Source organism: Coenobita brevimanus, chromosome 57, assembly GCF_032717465.1.
Source record: "Coenobita brevimanus isolate Jiangsu-jjx chromosome 57, ASM3271746v2, whole genome shotgun sequence".
NCBI lineage: Eukaryota > Metazoa > Arthropoda > Malacostraca > Decapoda > Coenobitidae > Coenobita > Coenobita brevimanus.
The window spans coordinates 14,002,521-14,030,236 of record NC_137010.1 but is presented as its reverse complement, the minus strand read 5'-3'; the positions used below and the strand labels follow the sequence as shown (position 1 = coordinate 14,030,236).

The 27,716-nt window shown below is 41.4% G+C and overlaps 1 protein-coding gene across 1 annotated transcript in view; it reads left to right on the top strand.

The window, feature by feature from the left end:
• Window positions 1–23,326, top strand: part of LOC145401900 (uncharacterized) — a 91,964-nt gene extending 68,638 nt beyond the window's left edge. The window contains exons 10-15 of the mRNA XM_080274006.1: window positions 2,684–2,828; window positions 11,221–11,339; window positions 15,664–15,821; window positions 21,563–21,746; window positions 21,995–22,973; window positions 23,049–23,326. Of these exons, the coding sequence (XP_080130132.1) occupies window positions 2,684–2,828; window positions 11,221–11,339; window positions 15,664–15,821; window positions 21,563–21,746; window positions 21,995–22,973; window positions 23,049–23,140 (1,677 nt within the window). The 3' untranslated portion in view covers window positions 23,141–23,326. The remainder of the gene's footprint in view (window positions 1–2,683; window positions 2,829–11,220; window positions 11,340–15,663; window positions 15,822–21,562; window positions 21,747–21,994; window positions 22,974–23,048) is intronic.
• Window positions 23,327–27,716: the final 4,390 nt, after the last annotated feature.

Here is a 27,716-nt window from a genome sequence, read left to right as displayed (position 1 = left end):
GCTGTAGGTTGAAGTTTGAGGGGGAAACTAATCTGGGAAGTGAGTTTCAATGAGAAGCAGTTTGGGGAATGAAGGAATTCTGATGGGCAAAAGTTTTGCAATATGGCAGTGTGACAGTCAAGTCTTCAATACTACCAAATTCCAGTGTAGTTCGAGGGAAGGTGTGCAAAGATGGTACAATGGATACAACTTTGTTTGAACATTTTCCATAAAAGTATCTGTAAAATAATGCAAGGGAGGCAACATTCTGTCTTACTTGTAGTGGAGATAGTTCCCTTTTAATCTCTGGGTTATTAATTGTTCTTATAACTTTGTTCTGAATTTTGTCCAGTTTTAATGCAACCTTTCCATATCCACTCCACAAGGGTGAATAATATTTGAACTGAGAGTGCACATGACTCTTTGTAAATTATAGCATATTGCATTTCAATGAAAGGGATATGTATTCTGTACAATAAGCCAAGCTTCATTGAGGTGGTTTTAGTAAGTGATCTAGCATAAGAAGTCCAACGTAAGGTATTGTTAAATGAAAAACCAAGAATTTAAATACCGTACATTTAGAGATAGGAATACTGGTTTCACTGAAGGTAATACATGAATTAGGCAATATCTTTCTGTTAGTAAATTGGATATACTTGTACCGGGTATTTGGTTTTCCTAGCATTAAGTGAAACAATGTTATTTTGTCCCCATTTAGTGAGCTTGGATAAATCTTGATTTATGTAGATTGTTGTCCTGAGTTTAGAGTTAGAGATATCAGACTTTGTGGATGAGTGGTTAAGTGTAAAGGAACTGTGAGGCAGTGAGTCACTCACATGCATGAATGGGATTATGAGTGACAGACTGTAAATCATTACTGTAATATGATTGACGAACAGGGTAAAATATTTCGAGTGTTTATCTTATTAAAGGAAATCCGTGTTGGACATGAGGCTGTTGTATGTATACATGCAGAGAGAGAGAGAGAGAGAGAGAGAGAGAGAGAAATATATTGAGTGTTTACCTTGCTAAAGGAAATGCATGTTGGACATGAGGCTACTGTATATATACATGCAGAGAGAGAGAGAGAGAGAGAGAGAGAGAAATTTGTTTCCATGGGACTTAAAAGTCAGGTACTAGAAATACACTGTTTATTTAATGTATGGTCTTCACAATACTTTCATAATAATAAAGAATCCTAATCATCACTCTCTTATAATGTTCTGAGCTAGAAGAAACTTTGTTTTCTTAAATATTAGGCAACTGAATATCATTAAATGAAAAACAGTCTTTATTGTTCATTTTCGTAGTGATATGTTTGTTACTAGCAGTATTAATTACACTTACTACAGTTTTTCCATTACTTTTGATAATTAGGGAAAGACTTTTATTATAGAATTATATAATATTTTCATCATCATTGTTTTCTCAGGCAAAGACGGATGGTCGCTTTCTGCCATAGCTAGTCGCAGAAATCTCACACACACACACACACACACACACACAGCAGTGGGATGAGGTAATGGAATCAGTATGAATGTGGGCATGCTGCTTACTGACTGAAATACAGCAAATTGCCTGTCACCCGCCCATTGTCTGTGGTCTCTTCATGTTTCATTACCTCATTGTTGCACAGAACTGCAGTAAAGAAATTTTTACATTGATTCTCTGTACAGTATATTTTCAACTTTAAGGACATTTTCATAGTACTTTTCTGGTAAAAACATTGCGCAGGGAAAATGTACATCCTGATGTCTTCAATGCAAATACTGTACAGTACTGTATTAACTCAGAATTGGCCAACTAGTTGCTTACCTTATTTCTGCAGGGAATATCTCAGTTTCAGTGACTTGACTGATGTTTTTCATTGGAAACTGTTGGGAAATTCCCATTGATCCGGGGATGAAGTGATTCCGTTTTTCTGCTACTTGACGATGGTCATAAGGATTTAAATCCAGTGGATGGTTGGACTTTATTGCTCATTTAGTGCTGCTTAGGGTGTGTGATGTCTCTTGCCTTCAGTGTTTGGAATGAGAAACCTAACACTGGGCCCTGTGTACTTGATGGAGCAATAAAAGATTAGATGATAGATGGTATGTCTAAATTACAATGCAAAGTCAGAGCCATAACTTTAATTTTTTTCCCTGTGGTTGGTGTGTTTGGGTGTTTTATTCAAGCTAAGGCCAGAAAATTTTGTACAGCTAAGAGAAATCCTGGCATTCAAAAGCTTTAAAGACCATCTTGAGTAGTCTTTTTTCATGGTGTTGGTCCACCTAAGAATTTTCATTAAGCTAACACCAGATGATTTTATTCTGTTTAGAGATATGCCAGCAGTCAAAGAGTTAGCTGATTATATTTGTAATCAGCTTAACCAGCCTGGGTGTGTGCGTCACTTAAACCCTTCATGTGCAGTTTGGTAGTGACCTCCTGTTTCTTTTCAGTGCACTTTTATTCCATTGCCAATCCTTCTTGTTTAGCTTGGTAGCAGTTCAGTGTTTCCTTTCAGTATGACTTCATTCTACTGAGACCCTTCTTGTTCAATTCGGTATTGACCCTTTGTTTCCTTCCAGTGTGACTTAATTTCACTGAATATCTTACTTGCTCAGTTTGGTAATGACTACTTGTTTCCTTTCAGTGTTATTTAATTTCTCTAGAACCCATCTTTTTTACTGTACTTTGGAATTGACCCTTTGTTTGTTTTCAGTGTGACTTCTCCACCCACCGGCGCTCCACAATGCGTAAACACCTGCAGGTCCACAAGGGAATGCCACCTGAGGTTGCATGTCCTGTGTGTGGTGCCACCTTCAAGTCTAAACGCAACCTCAAAGCACATCTCTTCTCCCATGCTGGTCAGTGAGGTGTTATTGTTTTTGTGAATAGTACAGCTGGTCCTTGGTTAACCCCATCAGTCTGATGACATGCTGGTGAGGAAACCTTCACATGGTGGCAGTGATTTATAACTGAGTGGGTCCGTTGCCCGGTTTTGCAATCATTTTTCAGTTTCTTCCATGCTCTCACATGGAAGATGGTGGACTGTAGGAGAAGGACAATTCAGTCAGCAGTTCATGGGTCCATATCAGATGAGTCTAGGAGCACCACCACAACAACAGTCTGATGACATATTTTTTGTTTTATTCTAATTACCATTTATGCCGGTTTATAAGTCGACATTGTATACATTAAAAAAAAAAATTCAAAAACTGGGGTCGACTAATATGCCAAGCATAAAGTTGTCATTGCATGGCAGTGACGAAAATAAGACTGTGGAATATACCGAAGGAGGGAAGTGACACTACCAGCAGGCTCACAGTCATACAGTAGCCTACTAATTATTTTGTGCTAGTCTTGTACTGCAACTTTTATGACAGATTCAGGTTTTATATACTGTACAATACTACTTCTTACCTGCTTAATTTTTCGTAGCTGAAAGAAATTTTAATAAAAACAAGTCATGGTTACTGATAATTATTGGTGTACTGGTGTTTACACCTAAAATGTGTGGGGTATCCTGTGCCATGCACCCTTCCATAAACATAAACATACACTAACTGGGTAATGGCTATATGAGATGGTGAATCTGACACGCTGTTACTGTAGGTTTTCTGTGGATAGAGATGATATATGTTTCGAACAGTTTTGCAACAGTGATTGGTTGCACACCATAGTCATTCTAGCACCGTAATCTTATGCAGTAAGGCACCAGGTATCTCTCCTAATAGGTACTGTGAAAAGTGCCGTCAAAGTTGGGGTATTGACCTTATGGGAAATAAACCAATAGGGACCAGGCCCATAAGAAAACTCACCCCTATAGTATATTGTTACTTTAAATACGTCATAAAGCTACCTGAAATGTTGCGATTAACACATTAAATCATAAAGTAACATTAAATTATAATAAAACAAAAATACATCATGAAATACACTTAAATACAGTAATGCAGTTGAGCTGTACTTGGTAACTGTTTTCACTCATCTACCTCCAGTGCCTGGTTCAGAAAATAGGTATGCCCTGATATACGATACTGCTAGATGTGATACCCCGGCTTAGCGATGGGGGTAGAAATAACACCATCCCTGCCTGCCCAGCAATGTTGAAACTCCGGTTTAGATTTTTTAAAAACTGATTTGATGATATTTTAGACTTAAATTTTGTGATGAGGTTGATATATAAATTATTTTTAGATGTAGATTAATGTGTTTTAGTCATAGCTAGGGTGAACATTGTCATTTTGGGGTACAGTTTACTATATTTGATTTTTTCCGGACTTATACTGTATTTGACGATTTTCAGATTTTATTTTTGGGTTTAGGTGAGTTATAAACTGCTTTTAGGCTTAGTTTAGCTTATTTTAAAGTTATTTGGGGGTTTAAGTAAACTAGATACTTGTTTTTGGGCCCATTTGGGTGGGTTTAGGTATCGGTTGTAGGGGAAACCCAAAGCTTAAAAACGCATCCCTATACTGTACTTTACATGTTAAATCTGCCCCAAGATATAATACCCTGCCTAACGAGGGGTTTTTACTTAACCAATTGCATCTTTAAATTGGGGTATACCTGTACTTCTTCACAAGGGCTAGATTGGCTTTAAGTTCACTCAGCTGTTTTCTTATACTATGCACAGTCGACTATGGCACAATATACATTTTGCATATTTCAGAGTAATGAGCTCCATTCTCCATTTCCTCCACCATTCATCCATCCATCATCTAATCCTATGTTGCCCCGTGAGGAGCGTAGGAGTCTGGGGCTAAGCAAGTTGGTCCTGACATTTAAGATGAGACTGACCAGCCTCACTCATCCCTGAGCGGCATTACATGAGCAGTACACCCCAACCACCCTTTGGATATAAAGCTTGACCATCTCAGTTCGACTGGGGCTCCATAATTACCCACTAAACCACCATTCACCAAAATTTGGTTACCGTATATGATTACCACCCAGCGTAGTAAATGGTTTCCTGGTGTATAAGAAACCATTTGGCATGACCTGGTGTACAAGAAACTATTTGGTGTGTCACTCATTGTAGAGTCACCCATAGGCTGAAGGAAGAGGAAAGAATGCAAGAAAGAAAGGCAGAATTGGATGGAAGGGAAGAAGGATGGAGGAGAGGAAATGGCAGACACCTGAGAGCGGCACTATGTTGAGCCTCCACAGTTTTTTTTTTTTAACATGTCATCATACAGGCATACCCCGATATCCGGCGCATCAACAACCGACACTTTGCCACACCAAACAAAAGAAATTGGGGAACATTCCCACAATCCAAACTGCATGCTAGTCTGAACACTCTGCCGCTTCCTAGGTTTAAAATGCATGCATCTGAATGCAGATGTGGTGGTGCACATGGGTCTTCCCATCCTCCCTCCATCCCCTTGTTTCTCACCTCTGCCCCTCCACCCCCACTGGCTGTGGGAAGAAAAGGAACATGGAGCAGGGAGATGTGAGGGGGAGAGAAGAACATAAAGTGGGATATAGAGGCTAGGAAAGGAAAATGAAAGAGAATATGAAGAGAGAGAGGGAGGGAAGACAAAGTTTGAGAAACAGAGGGAGTGAAGAAAGACAAAGGGAAGGAAGAAAAGGAAATTGGGGGAGGGAGAGAGGGAGAAAGTGAGGGGGAAGAAAGAAAACAGTGGGAGAGAGAAAGAGAGAAAATAGGGAGAGAAAAAAAAAAGAGTATGAGAGGAAGAAGGAAGGAAGGAGGGAGGGAGGGAGGAGGTATGAGAAGCAAAGAGAGGGAAGGAATCGAGAGTGAGGGAAAGGGAAAAAAAGCAAAGGGAGAGAAGAAAACTGGGAAAAATAGAGAGAAACGAGTGAGAACTGGAAGGGAGGGAAGGAAAGGAAGAAAACATGAGAGGAAGAGTGAGGGAGGGAGAGAAGATAAGGTGTGAGAGGCAAAGGGAGGGAAGAAAAAAATGGGGAAGGGAGAGAGGGAGGAAGTGAGGGAGAGAGAAGAAAATGGAGAGAGAGTAAGAGGGAGACTAGAGAGGAAGGGAAGGAAAAAGAGGGTGAAAAGAAGGGGAAGGGAAGGAAGATAAGAAGCTGGGAGGAGCAGAGGGAGGGAAAGACAAGAGAGGGAGGGGAGAATATGACATTGGGGGAGGGAAAGAGGGTGCGAAAAACATGAGACAGGAAGAATAAGTGGGGAGGGTAGATTGGAGAAGAAGGGGAAGAAAAAGAGGGAGAATGTGAAAGATGTACGAGAGGGAGGAAAGGAAGAAACAGAGAAAGAAGGAGATGAAGCAGGATGTGAAAGATGTAGAAGGGGTAAGAAAAAGAGAGAGAAAATTCATACAGAAGGAGGATGTATTTACCTATTTGTATGTACCTATTTGTAGTATACAGGAATTGAGCAATGCTCGTGTTGTCCTGTCTCCATATCCACATTTATCAAGTCTACCTTTACACACATGAATGTTTTTCTCATGCACCACCTCTTTGTCTAAGTCGTTCCAAATATTTTTAATTATTTACCTAATATACCTAATTGTGATATACACGGAATTTACTATGCTTGTGGGTTTCCGTCGCTGTTTCTCAGTAAGTCAAATTTAGCTTTAAACATGTTTAAGTTTTTAGACTGGACGATCTCTTTGTCCAGGCTATTCCATAAGTCTATACTTCTATAAGGAAAGCTATATTTCTTGATATCCTTCAATGTGTGTGTGTGTGTGTGTGTGTGTGTGTGTGTGTGTGTGTGTGTGTGTGTGTGTGTGTGAGAGAGAGAGAAAGAGAGAGAGGTAGTTTGTCTTTCAGGTCTCCATGGCACCATCTCCCTCATTTATCTTCTCTCTTTCATTTCTCCTCTCGCTTGCTGAGTCATCACTGCTGGCGTGTCTCCCTCCCTGTCCCCTCCCCCTCCCCCACCCCTGCTAGTGCACTGCATGCCTGGCCTGCACTCTCCACTCTCACCACGTGTGTTACCGTGAACTCATTCCGCATTGCACCTCCCACCACCTAACCTTCCTGCATTACCTGCCTGCATATGTGATGTTTAATGTTCCATTTTCTAGCAGTATTACTGTTTATGAGGATAATAACATTACAGTACCTGTGGTGTTTCTGTGTCAGTTTATTGAGCGAGTGAGGTATTTGAGAGTTTGGGTTTTGGCCTGGAACACATCTCTGGCTGTTCTTGTAACTTATGGGGAAAATTGTTCCGATATCCTGCATACTTGACGACCAAATACTCCCACCGGTACGCAGCACTGCCGGATGTTGGGGTATGCACTGTACTTGCAGTTTTCACCCTCGTGTGTTAGTTACGCTTGGCCTTCCCTTTACTGCCTACTGTTCCAGGTTCATGCCTTCTTACACCATTTTCACCATCACCCTGTCCACCTTTGGCTCCACTTGAAGCACAAGATGACATATTTCTGTTAATTACTAATCAAGGGCATGAGAGTGTAACACCCAACTTGCAGACACACTGAACATGTGCTGGAAACAGGCTGAAACTAAGTGTTGGTGCTGGCGTCACCATGGCAAGCATTTGAAACTTGTGCCACCAAAGGCCAGGAAAGTGCATTTTTTGGTCACAAATGTGTAATCATGGGCATATTTGATGGCTGCCGCCAAAGTGCAATTTCGCAAATCTTGATGTTGCAAAACCTAGTGCCTTACTGTACTGGGCCTTGTTAGTACAACGTGTCTGGTGCGTGTTAACTTTTGCTGTCTTAGTTCTAATGACTTCAGTTGTCTGCTGGTTAACACATTTAAATTCTTGACAGTCAGATGGAAGTGGTGTGGCCTTATTTGTGGGGTCGACTTATCAGGCGAATGTAGGTCCAAATCTGAATTACACCTCAGAATTTTAGGGGTTAACTTATATGCCAGATCGACTTCTACGCAGGCATATATGGGAACTCAGGACATTTTTATTGAGCTTAGGGGATGCCTTTTCTAGTGGCGAGGATAATGAAGGGCATATTTTATCAAAGAATAGAATATTCTTGAGATAGGAAAAATTGGATGAAAATAGTGTTCCCAAGTTGAAGGGTTTAAAGTTGTTTCATAAATATATTGATGATAAATTAACCCTTTTGCTGTGGAATGTATTTTCAGCTTGATGCTCAAAAAGTGTCAGTTCTCTAGCAAAAAATCAAAATGGTATTAGGTAATTTTCTACAACACTTTTGTGATTGCCTTAATACTTACATTTCCATTTTCAGCACTAAATTCCTTAATAGCTACATACATTATCAGCAGGACAATGAATGCATAAAAAATTTGTCGGGGATTTAATTAAAGGGACGCCGAGATGTTGGCCAGCTGATACGTAAAGATCCAGTGTTTACTATCTGTCTATCTATCTATTGCCAGATGCCATAATCCCATAAGGGGTGGCCATTTGACTTTGGGTTGTTTGTTTTACGGGGAGAGGCACTAACCCCCCACCAACCCACTTGTTGACACATAGGAAGCACGTATAGTACGGTTATATGGTTACCACCCAGCGTTGTAAATGGTTTCTTGGCTTACAGGAAACCATTTGGCTTGTCACTCAATGTAAAGCCACCTGTAAAGGAAAGAAAAGCAATAAGAAGTGACAGGAAAGATGGGAGAAATAGGAAGAGAGGAGGGCAGGCACAGAAAAAGAAGGATAAAGGCTAAGGAAGAAGTAGGCAGCACTACACCAAGTGAGTGGATGATGGTCGCCACCACCTACCACTATCCGGTGTTTATCATAATATTATATTCGTTATCAATCATTTTCTGTACTCTTACACATCAAGCACCTTCTTAAAAAATGTCTAATCACATTACATTGCATATAGCTCACCTAAATATTGGTAAATCTCTAAGAAATTGTGACACTCAGCCAAGTGCCCGATCAGCTGGGGGGGCATGTTTGTTGACATGATGATTTGACTTGCTACCGAGTGATGGCAGCATGTTCTGGGATGCTGTTGCCATAGCAACATCGACGAGAGCCTGGAGTACCATGCGACCAGTTCAAACCGTTTTCTCAGGTCCGTCGACTACAGCTGTGTTCTGCAGTGAAATGGAATAATTCATAAAACGACTAAAGTCATAACGCAACAAAAAGGTTAAAGTTGCTCATGATTCACTATAAAATTGTTCCAGTGTGAGACATTTGTATTTTTTGTGCTTTCAGTCCATTAGGCATAAGGAAAAAAGTATGTCTCATCCATCCGCCCATCCATCATCCAATCCTATGTTGCCTCATGAGGAGCGTAGGAGCCAGGGCTAGGCAAGTTGGTCCTGACATTTAAGATGAGAGTGACCAGCCTCACTCATCTCTGAGTGGCATTACGTGAGCAATAAACCTCAACCACCCCTTTGATATAAACCTTCACTGGCTCAGTCCGATTGGAGTGCTGTAATTACCCACTAAACCACCAGGCACAAAAATATGGTTATATGGTTACTACCCAGCATAGTAAATGGCTTCCTGATGTACAGGAAACCATTTGGCTTGTCACTCAGTGTAAAGTCACCCACAGGCAGAAGTAAGAGGAAAGAATGAAGGAAAGATAGACAGAAGAGGGAGTGTAAAGTCACCCATAGGCAGAAGGATGAGGAAGGAATGAAGGAAAGAAAGACAGAAGAGGATGGAAGGAAAGAAGGTTGGAGGAGAGGAAAGGACAGACACTCGAGAGCAGCACTACATCGAGTGGATGGCGAGTGCCTCCACCTATGATATATATATATAGATAGATAGATAGATAGATTTTTTTCAGTTAAAGTAGCATTTTGCCTCCACGTATCCTAGACTTTAAGTGAAAACTAACTGTAATATTATTACATATATTTCTTTTTATTGGTATCTGAATTGAAATGGCTGATGTAATGTAATGTTTTGGCCTGTGTTATGATATTACCCATGAGCTGTAACATAATGTTCATTCATTCTTTCATTCGTCATCTAATCCTGTGTTGCCCCATGAGGAACGTAGGAGCCTGGGGCTCGGCAAGTTGGTCCTGACATTTAATATGAGAGTGACCAGCCTCACTCATCCCTGAGTGGCATTACATAAGCAATAAACCCCAAACATCCCTTGGATATAAATCTGCACAGGCTCAATCAGATTGGAGTGCCTTAATTACCCACCAAACCACCAGGTGCCATAATTTGGTTATATGGTTACCACCCAGCATGGTAAATGGTTTTCTTGGTTACAGGAAACCATTTGGCATGTCACTCAGTGTAGAGACCATAAGGCAGCACTACTTTGAGTGAGTAGATAATGGGTGCCCCCACCTACAACACTCTTAATGTTACTGGTAGTTATTTTTTATATGGGTTCATAATATTCTTTGGATCCAGAGTATTGCATTGTACTGTGTAAGCATCTGCCTTTTAATGATGTCCGTTTCAGCCATACTGTATTTCTCATTGGAATGTCTGATGATATGAATTCTGCATGATTTTCAAAGTAATTTTTGCTGCTATTCAAGTTATCATCCAGTCTTGCAGCAAGGTAGACCATTCCATGATATACTGCCAGTTTGTTTCCAGGAAAGTGAATCTTGAAATATGAAAGCATTTCCAATAAGTTGCTTCCCAGTGATAAGAACAGGAAGGTCAAGGGCCAACTCTGTCACTTTCACTGAGAGTAGAATGATCTGGCAGCAGCAAGAATTAAATTGAATGGGCATGATTGTACAGAATGGGTTAATGAAGATTGTTTCTAACCCCTTAATTGCAGTGGGACTGAAGGCATAATGAAGATTGCATCTAACCCCTTAATTGCAGTGGGACTTAAAGCATAATGAAGATTGCTTGTAACCCCTTAATTGCAATGGTACCAAAAGAGCACATGAAGATTGCTTCTAACCCTGTAATTGCAGTGGGACTAAAGGGGTTCATGAAGATTGCATCTAATCCCTTCAATGTAGTGAGACTGAAGGGACATAGAAAGATTGCTTCTAACCCCATAATTGCAATGGATCTTTCCTTATGTGAAGAAAATAATCTTTTGGTATCAAGATTAAGCTATTAATGGTGTTATTGTACTGATTGTGTTAAATTTCTTGCCACCCACCCATGCAATTTATTCATCTTAATTTGAGAGATTTTTGTCATATAGCAGCTTACTGTATTTCCCATAGGTCAAAGGCAGAGTAAGACAATACTGTGTCCTTTCCATAGCACTTTCTCATGACTTGCTCAGTAATCAAGCATCAGTATCTTGTTATAGCTCAGCATTCAGGCTGGGGAGAAGACAGTTATAGACAAGTTAAGTGAACAGAGAATATCTTCTCATCTCATATCCACAGGAGCCAAGCCACACAGCTGTGATGAATGTGGCAAGAAGTTTATCCTCAAGAACCGTTTGGCAGCACATAAGCTTCAGGTCCACAGCCCCAGAACCCACAACTGTCCTCACTGCAACAAGGTGGGTAAAGTTGCCAATTCAGTTGTTAGAACATCCCAGCTGGAGTTATGGCAGTGCATAGGTGTAATGCCCAAGAGGTGACAGGATTTTTTTTGTTTTTTTAAATATACAATGTTATCATGGGAAGTAGGTTGGTCATTTACCCTTAAATGTACAGTACTGGACTGTGGTAACTTAGCTTCTGCCTCTTACTCCTTGAGTAGTGTAATATGGAATTGGGTTTTACTATTTAGATTTTTATTTCCATTTAGCAACATTTTTTTCTAAATGGATCTACTAAATTTTAGTAGTTTTTGCATAGTTCCTAGCAGCACTCTTTTTTTCTTCTTTTGTCACTTAATAGAAAAGAGTAAAGTGATGGTTATTGAGAGAGAAGGTGACTCCCAGTGTGATGTTACAGTGAATGGAGAGACTAGCATTTGTGAGAGAGTTCAGATACCTGGGTACAGTGATAGAAAAGAGAGGAAAATGTGCAAAAGAAATGGAAAGTAGAGTGACACAAGGAAGGAAAGTAGCTGGTTCCATGAAGGCCTTGATAAGAAACAGAGGCTTGAGTATTGCAGTTGCATAAGGCTTATATGAAGGAATGTAAGTGCCAGCTTTAATATGTGGATGTGAGACTATGATGTGGCATAAAAATGAAAAGTCAAGAGTGAGAGCAGTGGAGATGGGACTGCTGATGAATGTACATGGAATAAAGAGAGTGGATAGGATACGAAATAATGTGATTCGTTAACAACGTGGAATAAGGAAGTCTGAGGACACCAGAATCGAAGAGAGTGTACTGAGATGGTATGGTCATATGTAAAAAATGGGTAACAGTAGAGTGATTAAAGAGGTTTATCTGAATGAATTTGGAGGAGGGAGGAGGCGAAGTAGACCAAGGAGAAGGTGGAGGGATATGGTGGATGAGTTTGTTAGGAAGAGATGTATGGAAGTTGGTGAGGCTAGGGGGCTGAGGAGAGATTGAGGTGGCTGTATGAATGTTGTGAGAAGAAGTGCATGATCAGGGATTTGGCACACCTTTTAATGTGACAGCATCTGGATTGACTCTATCGGATATGTTGATATGAAGCTACAGAGTGTGGTGAATGTGTTTGGCGTATCAGATAGAGTCAGGATTCCTGGGACATAAATGACGAGTGAATGGAAATGTGGCGCATTGGATTGGACAAATTTGGGCTGTCTGGACATTGCTACTCCTCACCCTACCCTAGTGTGGGAAAGGAGGTCCGGATGATGATGATGATGATGATGTTGATTTTCTTAGCAACAGTCTAACACACTTTCAGGTGAAGTTTACCAGACTTGGTGACACAAATTTGGCAGCTCTAAAGATGGTTGGAGCAGAACTGTACTATGGTATGAGTATCGTCTCTATATTTGAGTGATTTAAGAGTGTTCTTTTTCCTTATGCCCCCATTTATGTTTATAGTCCATTTACTCTAACTTGACAAAACTGAGCTATGCTTCCTAACTTGATGCTGAGCCATACTGTGAGGATGACAGTGACACTAAAAGCCAGTTAAAATAAAATAAAATAATGATGAATCATAGCATCGTTTCCTACAGCATTATCAACCAGCCAACTGCAAGATGGGTTGGGAATCTACATTTTAATTTTAAAATGGACTATAGTAGGCGTCGTGTTGATATGATAATAATGATTGGTCCAACCATTAATCCAAGTTTGTTATGAATAAGAAGAGTCTATTATAAAGGGGACCTAGAAGGGTGGAAGGGATTGATGACAAGTTAATAGAGATGTTAGAAGCAATATTGTCATGGCCATCTTACGTGAATTCTTGGTATCAGAATCAGGTATCAGATAGCTAGATGTGCAGATAGATATGTGGATATGTAGGTAGCATTTACATGATTAAAAAAAACTTCAACCATCTCATGGGGATCAAATTTGTGCAAGGCCAGCACTTTAACTAGGGTGTTCCAACTATGAGACTATCCGGTGCTAGGAGACAAGGAGATGGACAGTTGTTAATTTAGTATGGCCAGACTGTCATTTACCTGAAAAAGTACATTTGCTTCCATGCTGACAGGAGGCCATATCCATTCTGGATAGATATTGATAGATAGATGGCTTGGTAGGTGAGATAAGTTGATAAGTTTAATACAGATACTGTACATAGAAATGTAATTTAGTGTAACCAAACCCTCCTCATCAGATACATGAACAAGTATACACGGTCTGTCCAAGAGAAACCATCTTTTTAAACAGAGTACTGACTAGCCAGCATAGCATGATTGCATCGAGAGCACTGTGCAACAGCAACTTTAAACTTCAGTCTAACACTAGCCGCATCACATCATGCCACTTAGATATCAAGGTACACGTGCTTGAGTGAATGTGTGTTTAGTGGACTTGGTGAATTACCTTTTGTCTCTTCTATCATTTGAAATCAGGGACCTTTCAGGGTGGATTTCAACTTTAGGAACAAAGTCTGTAGGGGCCAGATCCGGAGAGTAGGGCAGCTGGCAGACAATAGTCATCTCATGCTTTGCCAAAAAGTCACGGATAATGAGTGGGATGTGAGCAGGTGCACTATCAGAGTGCATCATCCAAGCTTTGTTTGTCCATGCCTCTGGCCTCTTTCTTCATATTGCCTCCCTCAAACACTTCAGGATGTTCATGTAAAACCCTTTATTGACCGTCTGACCACGAGCAATAAACTCATGATGAATGATGCTCTTAAAAAAAAAAAAAAAAGAGTATCATAACCTTCACGTTTGAGCTACACTGATGTGTTTCTTTTGGTCATGGTGACAGTGTTTCAACCCACTGTGATGGCTGCCCTTTTGTTTCAACATCATAGCATTACAGCATTACACCCACATAAAAGTTTTTCCCAATTTGAAACGGAATTACAGTACACCCTCGATAAAACGAACTAATTGGTACCACATCCTTGACATTAGAGATGAACTCCATGCTGTTTGGTATTTTCTAAAGCATCATGGTTTTTACTGAACAAAGATCGTTTAATATAGAACATCATTTGGCTGAACATCAGTCATACACAGTAACATACAGCTAGGTCTAAATGGCTCTTTTTCACAATAAATGCTCTGTTTATGGCTTCTTTCATGATGCTGGTCACCCAGAGACTGATGCGGCATTCTGCAGGATGTGGAGTTTGTGTGTGTGTGTTTGTGTGTGTGTGTGTGTGTGTGTGTGTGTGTGTGTGTGTGTGTGTGTGTGTGTGTGTGTGTGTAGGGATGCCATACTGGTCACTGTTTCCTGCACGTCCATTCCTTTACCAAACAAAAATTCTTTAAATGCATATAATGTTCGGCCAGCTCGGCCAGCTCAAGGTAGTCAATAAAACTGAAATTCATTGAAAGAGGGTTCTGTATATTGAGCGTTTACTGTACTTGAAAACACTTTGCTGTTCAAGATCCTTCATTGTTCAATTTGCAACAAATCGCCACGTGCACTAAACACACGTTTCAAGCAAGCATGTGTACCTCGATGTGATGTGGTATGATGTGGCTAGTGTTATATTAAAGCTCAAAATTGCAATTATACAATGCTCCCATGATGAACACACAATGCCAGCTTGTTGGCAAGCTATTTAAAAAGTTTGGTTTCTCTATGGATAGACCTTGTATACAGCACACCTTCATTTTGCAGTGAGGGTGCATTTAAAATTCATTGCATAAACGTTTATGGTATACCAAGTCAGGTATAATGTGGGTTCATTGGGGATTTGTTGTGGGCCAAGGGTCATCCAGTAGACAAGGTTTAAAAGCAAGTTTCCAACTCACCTAAACTGGAAATTACTTTAGTTCACCTCACTGCACTTTAATTGGTGCTTACCACCCCAAAAACACACACACACACACACACACACACACACACACACACACACACACACACACACACACACACACACACACACACACACACACACACACACACACACACACAATTTCATTTCTAGTGCACCTAAACTGATAATTATTTCACTTCACTGCACTTCACTTGCTGCTTGAACCCCAACATCACACTATTGTTCCATTGATGACATTAGCACACCAGATGGTGGCCAAGTTTGAAGATCATCTTGGAAACAAGCTGGCGTGTTGGTGTTAGTATTAGTAATCATATATTGACCACTGAGGCTCTGTTACAGGATCATAATGCTTGTATAACTATAAGTGAAAGTATGATCATATATCAGATAGTCATTATTTAAGCAGTTCATCGAATACAGTACTGGTTCATTGCATAACAAGGATGTACTGTATCTGCTGTATATTAGATAGATACATAGACATGTAATTTAATCAGAATCATTCTTCTCAGATGTTCCCCACAATCCACCACCTGAAGCGCCATGTTCGGATACATACGGGTGAGAAGCCATACGCATGCTGCTTCTGTTCCTTCTCGTGCAACACACAGGGGAACCTCATCAAGCACATACGACAGGTTCATGACAAGATCAATTTTTCGTACAAGGAGTGAGTACCAGCTGTTGTTATTTGCTTAGATCAACATTTGTATTACCATAGGAGTGAGTGGGGATGTCATGTTTTGGTTCAGTTCCATCCATCTGAGGGGTTTTGAATACAGTAATCCCTCTAAGACCCGGATGCCCAAGACCTGGACACCCCAAGTCTCGGACATTTTGGGCTTGGGTCCATTAGTCCAAGTCTCGGATTATTCCCTAATATATCCGGACATCTGGGACACCAAAAAAAAAAAAAAAAAAAAAAAAAAAAAACTGTATGTGTTCATCCCTACTCTAAATTTGCCACGCAGTGATGAACAGCTGTGTTTTGGCTAGAGCGCCCCTGCATCCTCCTCACTTCCTGCCTATCTGCCGTCATGACTGCACACTCGTCGCCATGGCTGACCACGTGCTCACTTTTATCGTGGTGTCCTACCTGCTGCAGGCCCTGCTGCCACTAGACCACATGGGAATTTACAGTGTTGCACAGTGTTAAGAAATTAGAAATCAGAACGCAAAGGATTGAGTGCAGAGTGCAACACTGGTGTGTTGCGACTGGCATGGCGCAGGTAAGAACAGAATGTTCATTCATTCATTCATTGCCAGACGCCATGTATCCCAGACGGGGTGGCCAAGGGCTTAGAGTTAATTGTTTTACAGGGAGGGGCACTAATCCTCCACCAACCCCACTTGACGTAGGGATGCCAACAGCATCTGGTGTTCCCAGGCGGTCACCCATCCAAGTACTAACCAGACCCAACAGAATGTACAATGTTAAAAAAGTATAATTCCGAGTGCAAAGGATTAAGTGCAGCGCAACACTCGATTACAGTACGTGCCTCAAGTGCACCTTCACCACTGTCAGAGCCATAGAGGAGGCGAGTTACTTCACGACAGCCACGGACATGTCATAAGTACCCTGTACACCGCTAAATATTTTCTTTACTCAAGTCCAATTTCTCATTCTTTGGTTCCTTTTCATTTATTTTGTGGTTTCTGTCCCTTGTTTGTGTGATTAAAGTCTTAAATAGCTGCTGTGCATGTCCAGTAGGGAGTTTTTTAGGTGGCTTTCAGAGTTAGGTTGGGATTGGGTCTATAAGTATCTTTCCAGGGGCATTTTTCCCAAGTCCCGGACAAGGCTAAGTCCCGGACATGCCTTTGGCTCAGTTATGTCAGATATTGGAGGGATGACTGTACTCTGATTAAATTGTCTGCCATTAACATGTGTAGCTCGATAAAAGTTCAGAACAAGATCAACTTCTTGTATCAGGAGTGAGTGGGGACAGCAAGATCAATTTTCTTGTACAAGGATTGAATGGGATAGTTGTGCTTTTATTCATTTCCTTCTGGCTGAGGGATACTGACTGTGGTTATGAGGAGTTCATAGGAGTGGTTATGTTTTGGTGGGGTTCTTTCCATCTGAGGGATCATGAATACACTGATTAAATTGTCTGCCAGTAGCAAGTATAGATTGATAGTGCCCTCAGAAAAAAGAACTCATGGAAATTGATTCTTAAAAGGAGTGAATAGGGACAATAGTGTTTTGGTTTAAGTCCTTCTCTGTGAGTGGACTTGCATATTCTGATAAAATTGTCTCCCAGTAGCAAGTACAAATTAATAAAGGTATGCTCATATGGAAGGACTCTTATCTATCTATCTATTGCCAGATGCCTTAATCCCGTTTGGGGTGGCCACAAACAAATCACCTCCACATCGCCCTGTCCCCCGCCATTTCACTGCCCTGCTCCCAACTCACACCCCCCTCTCTCATATACCTCTCCACCTCATCCCTCTATCTCATCCTCGGCCTCCCCCTTCCTCTTCCCCCCTCCACCTCACTCACATACACTCTCTTTGTCAATCTTTCACCCTCCATTCTCTCCACATGGCCAAACCACCTCAGTATGTTCCTCATAACGCTTCCTGTCACATCCACATCCACACCACAAAGCTCCTTTATATCCTCATTCGTCAGCCTGTCTCTCCACGTGACTCTACAGGCTCCTCTTAAATAACTCATTTCCACTGCTCTCACTCTTGACTTGTGTCCTTCCAACAACGTCCAAGCTTCACTTCCATATGTTGGAATTGGTAACACAATACTGTCATGTAGTAACTTTTTCACTTCCATGCTCACTTCCTTGTTTCTTATCACTGCTTTCAAAGAACCAGCAACCTTTCTTCCCTGCTGTACCCTTTCAAGCACTTCACCCTCCAAACCTCCATCCTTACTCATCACACTACCCAAGTACTTAAACGTACTCACATTTTCCAATTCCTCACCATCCAGCCTCGCTGTACATTCACTGAGTTCACCTTTCTCAAAGACCATCACTTTACTCTTCCCTACATTCACCTTTAGATTCCATTTCTTACACACTCTCCCAAACTCATCCACCAAGCCTTGCAGCTCCCCTTCGTCTTCGCTCAACAACACAGTATCATCTGCAAACAACAGTACAGGGAGTTTCCAAACACTATCCTCTCTCACCAGGGCCACTCCAACATCCACTACCCTACCTTGTACCTCTTTTATTACCCCATCCATGTACAGATTGAACAACCATGGAGACATGACACATCCCTGTTTCAACCCAACCTTCTAAGAGAAAAATTCACTTAGTTCACCATCCACACGCACTACAGCCTTAGCACCATCATACATACTCTTCGCAGCATTCAACAACTTCCCATCTACTCCATATATTCTTAATACTTTCCACAGTCCTTGTCTATCCACCCTGTCATATGCTTTCTCCAAATCCATGAAAGCCACATACAACTTCTTTCCCTTCTCTAGAAACTTTTCCACTAAAGATCTAAGAATGAATATCTGATCTACACAACCTCTTCCCTTCCTAAAGCCTCCCTGTTCTTCTCCAACTAATTCCTCTGTTCTTTCTCTAATTCTGTCAATAAGTATCCTCTCATACATTTATTCTTTGTAGTAGCAGTAATAAAGTTTAAAAGATACTGTGTACGTAAGCATATTTTTGATGATGAAAGGGATTGTGTATTGATCCATCCATCCATCCATCATCCAATCCTACATTGCCCCATGAGGAACGTAGGAGCCCAGGGCTAGGATATTTGGTCCTGACATTTAAAATGATAGTGACCAGCCTCACTCATCCCTGAGTGGCATTATGTGAGCAATAAACCCCAACCACCCCTTGGAAATAAACCTTCCCCGGCTCAGTCCGATTGGAGAGCCATAATTACCCACTAAACACCAGGCGCCATAATTTGTTTAAATGGTTACCACCCAACATAGTAAATGGTTCCTGTTGTACAGGAAACCATTTGGCTTGTCACTCAGTGTAGAGTCACCCATTGGCAGAGGGAAGAGGAAACTCATAAAATTAAAGGTGTCCTGATACTGTAAGAGTATGCAGCTTGCAGCTGCATGAGGCTTACATGAAGGAGTGTTAGTGCCAACCAACTTTAACATATGGATGTGAAACTATGGTCTGGCATGAAAATGAAAAATCAAGAGTGAGAGCAGTGGAGATGGGACTGCTGAGGAATGTATGTGGCGTACAGTGGGAGGATCAGATACGAAATAATGTGATTCGTGAAAGATTTGGAGTGACGAATTTGGTTGACACCCGAATCAAAGGGAGTGTACTGAGATGGTATGGTCATGCGGAGAGAATGAATAACAACAGAGTGGTGAAAAAGGTATATCTGAGTGAATCTGACGGAGGGAGGAGGCAAGGTAGGCCAAAGAAAAGGTGGAGGGATATGGTGGATGAGTGAATAAGGAAGAGAGGTTTGGAAGTCGGTGAGGCTAGGGGACTGGCAAGAGATCGAGCTGGCTTGATGAATATTGTGAGGAGAATCGCGTGATGAGGGATTTGGCATCCTTTTTTAATGTGACAGCGTCTGGATTGACTCTATGAGATACTTTTATGTGGAGCTACTGAACGTGGTGAATGTTTTTGGTATATCAGATAGAGCAAGGATTCCTGGAGCTTGAATGGTGAGTGAATGGAAGCGTGGCCCATTGGATTGGGCAAATTTGGGCTGTCTGGACGTTGCTACTTCCTTAGGATGGGAAAGGAGGTCTGAATGATGATGATGATGGGTGTGTATTTTTGTACTAGAGAGAGGATGTGGTCCCTTTTTTTTTTCTTTTTTTTTTAATGTATTTTTTTGTGATAAATGTATAAAATTGTTAGCTATGCATTGTCTTTATCTTTCTGTTCAGTCATCCCAGCCTGTTTATGTAAAAGGACAACAGTAATTCCTCCTTTTTAATTGCTTGTTTCTGCATTTTTATGAATGAATCCACATTAAATTAGAGAAGAAGTACTCATTAAAGTTCCATTGCAACCTGCAAATTTTATTTGTCAGTTTCTCAAAGGTTGTAGTACCAGCTGTGAGAATAAAGCCAAGCTATTGGGAAACACATTGCTGACATAAATGACAGCAGTCTGCATTTTTAAAAAGTAGATGAGAAAAGTAACTGTGAAAATGGATGAAACAGCAACTGTGAAGGCTAATGAGAATGGCAGCTGTGGAGGTGAATGAGAATGGCAACTGCAGAGGTGAAGAAGTGGCAGCAACAAAGGTGAAGAGAGTGGCATCTTTGGAGGTGAATGAGAGTGGCCATTGTGAAGGTGAATGAGAGTGGCAACTGCAAAGGTGAATGAAAGTGGCAGCTGTGAAGTTGGGTGAGAATGGCAGTTGTGAAGGTGGATAAAACTGTAAAAGTGGATGAAATGGCAACTGTGAAGGTGGATGAAAATGATAACTATGAAGGTGGGTGAAAAATGGCAACTGCGAAGGTTGATGAGAATGGCAACTGTGAAGGTGGATGAAATTATAAAGGTGGATGAAAAAGTGCATCTGTGAAGGTGGATGAGAATGGCAACTGTGAAGGTGAATGGCATTGTAAAGGCAGATGAAAATGGCAACTTTGAAGGTAGATGAAAATGGCAGTCGTGAAGTTGGATGAAACTGTAAAAGTGGATGGAAATGGCAGCTGTGAAGGTGCATGAAAATGGCAGCTGTGAAGGTGGATGAGAATGGGAGATGCTAGAGAACAGTGACATGAAGGTGGATGGAAGTAACTCCAGTCTTATGTTCCCCTTGAGTTCCTTCATTGGAGTGACATTTTTTTCATTTTAATCAGGCTACCACCAAACGATGTTAGTACACTTAAGAAGGGTCTCAAATAGTGAAGAGGTTAATTATGGCTATATTTAACCCCTCCATTTCAAAGTCTTTTTCAAGCAGAATATAATCACCTGATGGTAGCAAGTTCAGAACACAGGTGATCCTTGTGATAAATAAGAGATGATTGTTAAAATATGACAACTTTTTACCTACAGTTGGTATTGTGAGTGTGGAAACTACCAAATCAACATCTTAGTTAGTGATGTAACTATTATGGGATGCTTTTCTCAAATGTATTAATGACAATAAAAAAAAAAAAGTTAAAAAATTTAAAAACCTATGTATAACAAGGACTACCTGTATAAAAGAGATCTGTGGTTTATGGATGGCAGTTGTGTACAATATTTGGAAACACAGTCTGCCTGCAACCAAGAGGCCCCAGATTCTGTTCCTAGGCGAGACTCAAAACCCCTCGGGCAAGGATTCTTTGCACAACCTATGTGCACCTGGAACTAAAACAAAGACCTAATTTTGTGAATTGGGGGTTGTTACATTCTATGTCATAATGATGGAGAATGTTTGTTGGATGCTTTTCTTGTCAGTCATATGAAGTTTTTGATCTCCCTCCAGCTACCTGCGAGAAACTGGACGAGAGGAGGGTGTAGTGAAAGTTGATGAGGGGACAATGAGGGAGCTGAGTGAGGAGGGAAAGCAGCTTGCTCAGCGACTTATGCCCACACTAGGAGAGGTCACTGGATGTCACCTCACCCTTGACCAGCTCAAGGAGCAGGTCCAAAAAGAGAGGGATAGCAAGGTATAGTAATGGTCTGTGGCTCTGTACTAGTCACATATATCTGGTTACTTTAGTACCTGGTAGCATTTCCAAAAGTTCATTAAGGATAGCCTTTACACAAATGCCCTCGAGGCTCATTGACACCACTTATCGCTGCTCCTTCCTACCCATATCAGAATTACTGAAAAAAAAAAGTTTGATTTGCATATCACTTTATTAAAAAAAGAACATTTTTTTCACATTATTTAAGTCTTTATTTGGCCCTCTAGGTGGCAGCACTTCAGGAACAGCAGGCTCGTAGAAAGAGGCGAGTGTTGCGCAAGTCATCAGTCGGAGTGAAGCCATCGACATATTACAGTGCATCTGATGGCAAAATTACTTTGTATGCTCTTACTGGGGGTGGAGAGGGAGGTGTGAATGGGGGTGATGAGAGCTCACCAATAGACCCCCTGATGGATGTCCAGATCCCGGTTGAGGGGGGACTGGGAGGACTACAGGAGAACCAGTACCTTCTAACACACACTGATGACACTGGCTGTGTCATGATCATTCCCTGGGATGTCTCATTGACTGGGGAGAGCGAGGATGGTGATGAGGATGGGGCATGGGGACAACAGGACTTGAAGGTGGTGAAGGACAACCATGGTGAGAGCATTCCAGTTGTCACAATAAAGGTGCCAAAACAGGAGACCATCACAGAGCCTAGTATGGACTCCCTCAACCCCAGACTAAAACTAAGCACATCCATGAAGTCTGAAAGAGGCAAGGCCAAGGCACAAGCAGTCACAGATGTTGTGCGAATGAACAACATTGTTGGTAGCTTGAACACTCTGGACATCAAAGGAGTGACAGATGGAGGTATGCCCACCAACATCCTTCAGAGTAAAAATTTTGTCAAACCACTACCAGAGTCAATTCAGGTAATTGCATCGAATGAACCTGTTGATGACAGTGTCCCAAGCACTTCAAACTTTGTTCTTCCAGAAGGTTACATCATGGACAATAATGGTAGTGTCATCCAGCTCACAGATAATGTTTTGGACACCAGTTTATTGCTTCGCCAGATGGGCCAGACTGTGGGTGAGGCTCCAGAAGTAACCATTAACAAAATTTCCAGCAGTGTTTATTCCCTCATGAGTCAAGGTAGTGATGGTCAGGATGGGGAGGCATTTGTCATTACAACGCACGACAATGATGATGATGATGATGGTGGTGGTGGGGGTAGTGGCGCTGGTGGCAGTGGCAGTGGTGGTGGTGGTAGTGGTTGTATTAGAGGTGATGATGATGGCATGGTTGATGTTCGTGGGCCACCAGATGTTGGAGTGATGGGAGTGGACCTGCAGCTGGGGGAGGAGGAGGATCGGCAGTCATCACTGGTCCTTATAGTCAATGCTGAGGACTTAGATGGTACCTGAGAAGCAGTTAGTCTTCTAGCACAGCCTTGTCTAGTCTAACTTCATTTAAGTTGAGCTGGATAAATCTAACCTAACATAACCTAGTGTGTCACTGCAGCTTAAGACAGCCCAGCCTAGTGCAACCCAACTTAACAACCTAATGCAACCAAGCCCAACCCAGCCACCCTCACTTGTGCTGACTGTTTTTCATAGCATAGTTCCTTCAGTACAGTGACATTTTTTTTTCCTAAGAATTCATGATCCAATGAGATTTTTTTTTTTTTTTAGCTTACTTGAGACTTCTGATAGTGGAGGGAATAGAAACCACCTCATCCAATCTGTTCAGTAATGTGTTTATGCTTTTAACGCTTTCAGTCTCATAACATATTTTGAATTTTATTCCTGCTGCCTCAGTATGTTCTTATACAGCTTTGGAGATATTTTTCAAACTGGAGAGGTTAGAATAGCCTTCATTTACCCATTCACTACAAGAGGTCTTCCAAAAGCTTTAAATATCATCATCATCATCATCATCACCATTATTCAATCCTGTGTTGCCCCATGAGGAGCATAGGAGCCCAGGGCTAGGCAAGTTGGTCCTGACATTTAAGATGAGAGTGACCAGTCTCACTCATCCCTGAGTGGCATTATGTGAGCAGTAAACCCCAACCATCCCTTGGATATAAACCTGCACAGGCTCAGTCCGATTAACTAGATCACCAGGTGTCATAATTTGGTTATATGGTGACCACCCAGCATTGTAAATGGTTTCCTGGTGTTCAGGAAACCATTTGGCTTGCCACTCAGCATAGAGTCACCCATAGACAGAATGAAGAGGAAAAGAAGAAGGAAAGAAAGACAGAAGAGGAAGGAAGGAAAGAAGGAAGGAAGAGAGGAAAGGGCAGGCACCTGAGAGCAGCACTGCATCGAGTGAGTTGGTGGTGAGTGTCCCTACCAACCACTTTTGATAATAATAGTAATAATAATGCAGTAATAATACTGTTTTTATTTCTCAAAAGCGCCAGTTCTTCCAGTAAGGAATTCGCTAGCATTCGATACACTTTGAACATTTTTACAATTAATCCATCCATCATCCCATCCTATGTTTCCCCACGAGAATCTTAGGAGCCCAGGGCTAGGCATGTTGGTCCTGACATTTAAGATGAGAGTGACCAGCCACACTCATCCATGAGTTGCATTACAAGAGCAATAAACCCCAACCACCCATTGAATAAAAACCTACACAGGCTCAAACTGATTAGAGCGCCTTTACCATTGATCATCATAAAAAAAGGAAAACTATGATATTTATATACAAGTCTAGTCAGCAGAAGTGGCAGCAATTTAAACCCTATAATTGTCTGTCTCACTACCTTTCCTCAGATAAACTGAAGATAAGAATATAGTGTATTAAACATTGTAATTCATTAACTGAAGGTTGAGGTAGGTGGGGCACTCACTATCCACTTGCTTAATGTATTGCTGCTCTCAGATGTCTTCCCTTTCCTCTACCCATCCTTCTTTCCATCCATCCACTTCTGTCTTTCTTTCCTTCATTCTCTCCTCGTCCTTCTGTCTACAGGTGACTTTACACTCCCTCTTCTGTCTTTCTTTCCTTCATTCTTTCCTTTTCCTTCTGCTTGTGGGTGAGTCTACAAGAGTGACAAGCCAAATGGTTTCCTGTACACCAGGAAACCATTTTACTATGCTGGGTGGTAACCATATAACCAAATTTTGGTGCCTGGTGGTTTAGTGGGTAATTGCAGAACTCCAATCGGATTGAGCCAGTGAAGGTTTATATTCAAGGGGTGGTTGGGGTTTATTGCTCATGTAATGCCAATCAGGGATGAGTGAGGCTGGTCATTCTCATCTTAAATGTCAGGACTAACTTGCCTAGCCCCAGGCTCTTATGCTCCTCATGGGGCAACGTAGGATTGGATGATGATGATGATGATGACTTAACTGAAGGGGATAGCTAAGCACTTTATGTAGCCTGGTCAGAAAATGTTTACAGTTAAAGTTCATTGGTCATATTTGCAAAGTATCCTAGACATTTTACAGGTTAAATAAATTTCTATAACACTTAGCAATTTTTTTTTTTTTTTTTTTTTTTTTTTTTTTTTTCAAATATTCACCCAGATTTCATTGCAAAATGTTCACTAGCTTTATGAATGAAGACAGGCCATATACAAGCAGTAGTGTATACAATCTTATTTCTCAAGAGTTTCTGGAAACTGTTGGAAGTAATTAATTGGTTTCAGCACTTGGTTTTCATTCCAGTCCATAAAAAACATCAGCTGTACCATGGCCAACCTCAGTATGGGGGATTCCTTAAGAGGAAGCACGACATAATTTGATCTTGTTTGATTTCCTGTGCACAGCTTCAGTCTAAGAGAGTTTGTATTTACTGCCCCTAAAGTATAATTTTTCAGCTTATAGTTACCTGTCACAAGGCTAATTGTACTGTTAAAGTAATTTTGATATATCTAGTCTGGAAACTGTAGAATTAGATGTCACTGAGCTTGATGATGAAAGACTGGATTCAGTTAGGGTAGGTTAAGTTAGTTTGGTACATGAAATATTAGTGTAAGAAGCTTCTCACATGTTGGCACATGTCAAAATACTGTGATTATTATGTTATTTGTTGTTAAAGGAATATGACATTTATTGGTAGCTTGTTCAATAAAGTTTTTTTTTTTTTTTTTTGTGCATTAATGTATCGTTTGTATAACTAGCTTTGGTATTAGTTTTCATCCATCCATCCAGCATCCAATCCTACATTGCCCCATGAAGAGCATAGGAGCCCAGGGCTAGGCAGTTGGTCTCAACATTTAAGATGAGAGTGACCAGCCTCACTTATCCCTGAGTGGCATTACATGAGCAATCAACCCCAACCACTCCTTGGATATAAACCTTCACTGGCTCAATCCGACTGGAGCGCAATAATTACCCACTAAACCACCAGGTGCCAAAATTTGGTTATATTCATTATTGTTTTTAAAGGCTCCAACATGCTTGCATGCATTGGCTTTGGTCACCTAATGGAGGCTGTCTATGTTGCTCGATCTCTGGCAGCCTCCCTATTCAGTCCCGTATCCCTGAGGTCACGTTCAGTGACCTCATCCTAGGTCCGTTTTGGTCTGCCTCTAGCAGCCCTACCACTAATTTTAACACATCTCGAATCCCCCATCCTTTCCGCATGCCCAAACCATTTCAGTCTACCCCTCCTCATCACAACACCAATACATTCAAGTCCCATCCTTCCTCTTAGCTCGTCAGTTGCAATTCTAGTCCCCCCAAGCCCCATATTTAAGGATGGACTACATATCCATCTAATCATTGTCATTTCTATATGTTTGAGCCTATGAATATCCTCTTCCTTTATGCCCAGGTCTCACAACCATGCAGCACGACACTTCTAACACATGCTGCATACAAAGATCCTGTAGCATGGAGGGAGAACCCTCTCCATGTCAGATTGGAGGCAACAGCTCCCTGAACTTCCTCCAACCATTACTTACCGTAGCCTCAGAGCTAGCTCCAGCCCCACCTTTAGCACATAACATGTCCTTCAAATTACAAAACTCCCCAGCACACTGAGGAGACCCCCCACCAAGATCACTCCATTCATGCCTGACTATAAATGCTCTCCCCAACACATCACACACAAGAAATCAGCATTATTTCACAGCCTACCTCTAATACCACTACATATCTTATGCACCCATTTATCACAAGCACTGCAGAAGTTGAAGTTACTTTCCACACCCTTGTGGCAAAATGCACATGACCATACTCTCTCTGCTTTGACAGTAGAACCACCAGCCCTAGGTATCATCTCTTTTGTTTTGTTCATCTTTACTCAAACCCTTGTGCCCCATTCTGTCTCTCCATATCCTAAATATTTCCTTTACATCACTTTCATTCTCTGCAAGCAACACTAAGCTATCTGCATGCAGTATATCCCAAGGGAGTCCATATCTGAAGCTATGTGAGAGAGCTTCAAGCACCATAATAAACAATAAGGAGCTCATCACTGACCCTTGATGCACACCAACATTCATGGAAAACTCATCACTCAAATTTCCATTCATTTTCATCTGGGCATGAGCACCCACAAACATAGCCTTAACCATTCGAACCAGCCACTTGATACCAAGGTTTCCCATTGCTTACTTCACCACCTCCCTAGGAGCTCTGTAAAAGACCTTCTCCAAATAAACAATAACACAGTACAGCTACCTTATATATATATATATATATATATATATAGTAATCGCCATACTATCTGGACGCCCACTTTCCTGACATCCCCACTTTTTGGATATTTTGGTCCCGGGATCCAATATTCCCCAAATGGGCCAAAAATTGCAAAAAGAATTGAAAAAAATCCGACTTTTTTCCACCCGTAATTTGAACTCGGTGCACACGGCGCGGACCAGATGTGTTTTGGTGCGTAGTTCCGCCGCCGTCTGCTAGAGCGCCTCTGCATCCTTCTCATTTACCGTGCATCTCTTGTTGTGAGTGCACGCTCGTGATCATGGCCGCCCATGTGCTCGCTTTTGTGGTGGTGCTTTACCTGCCGCAGGCTCTGCTG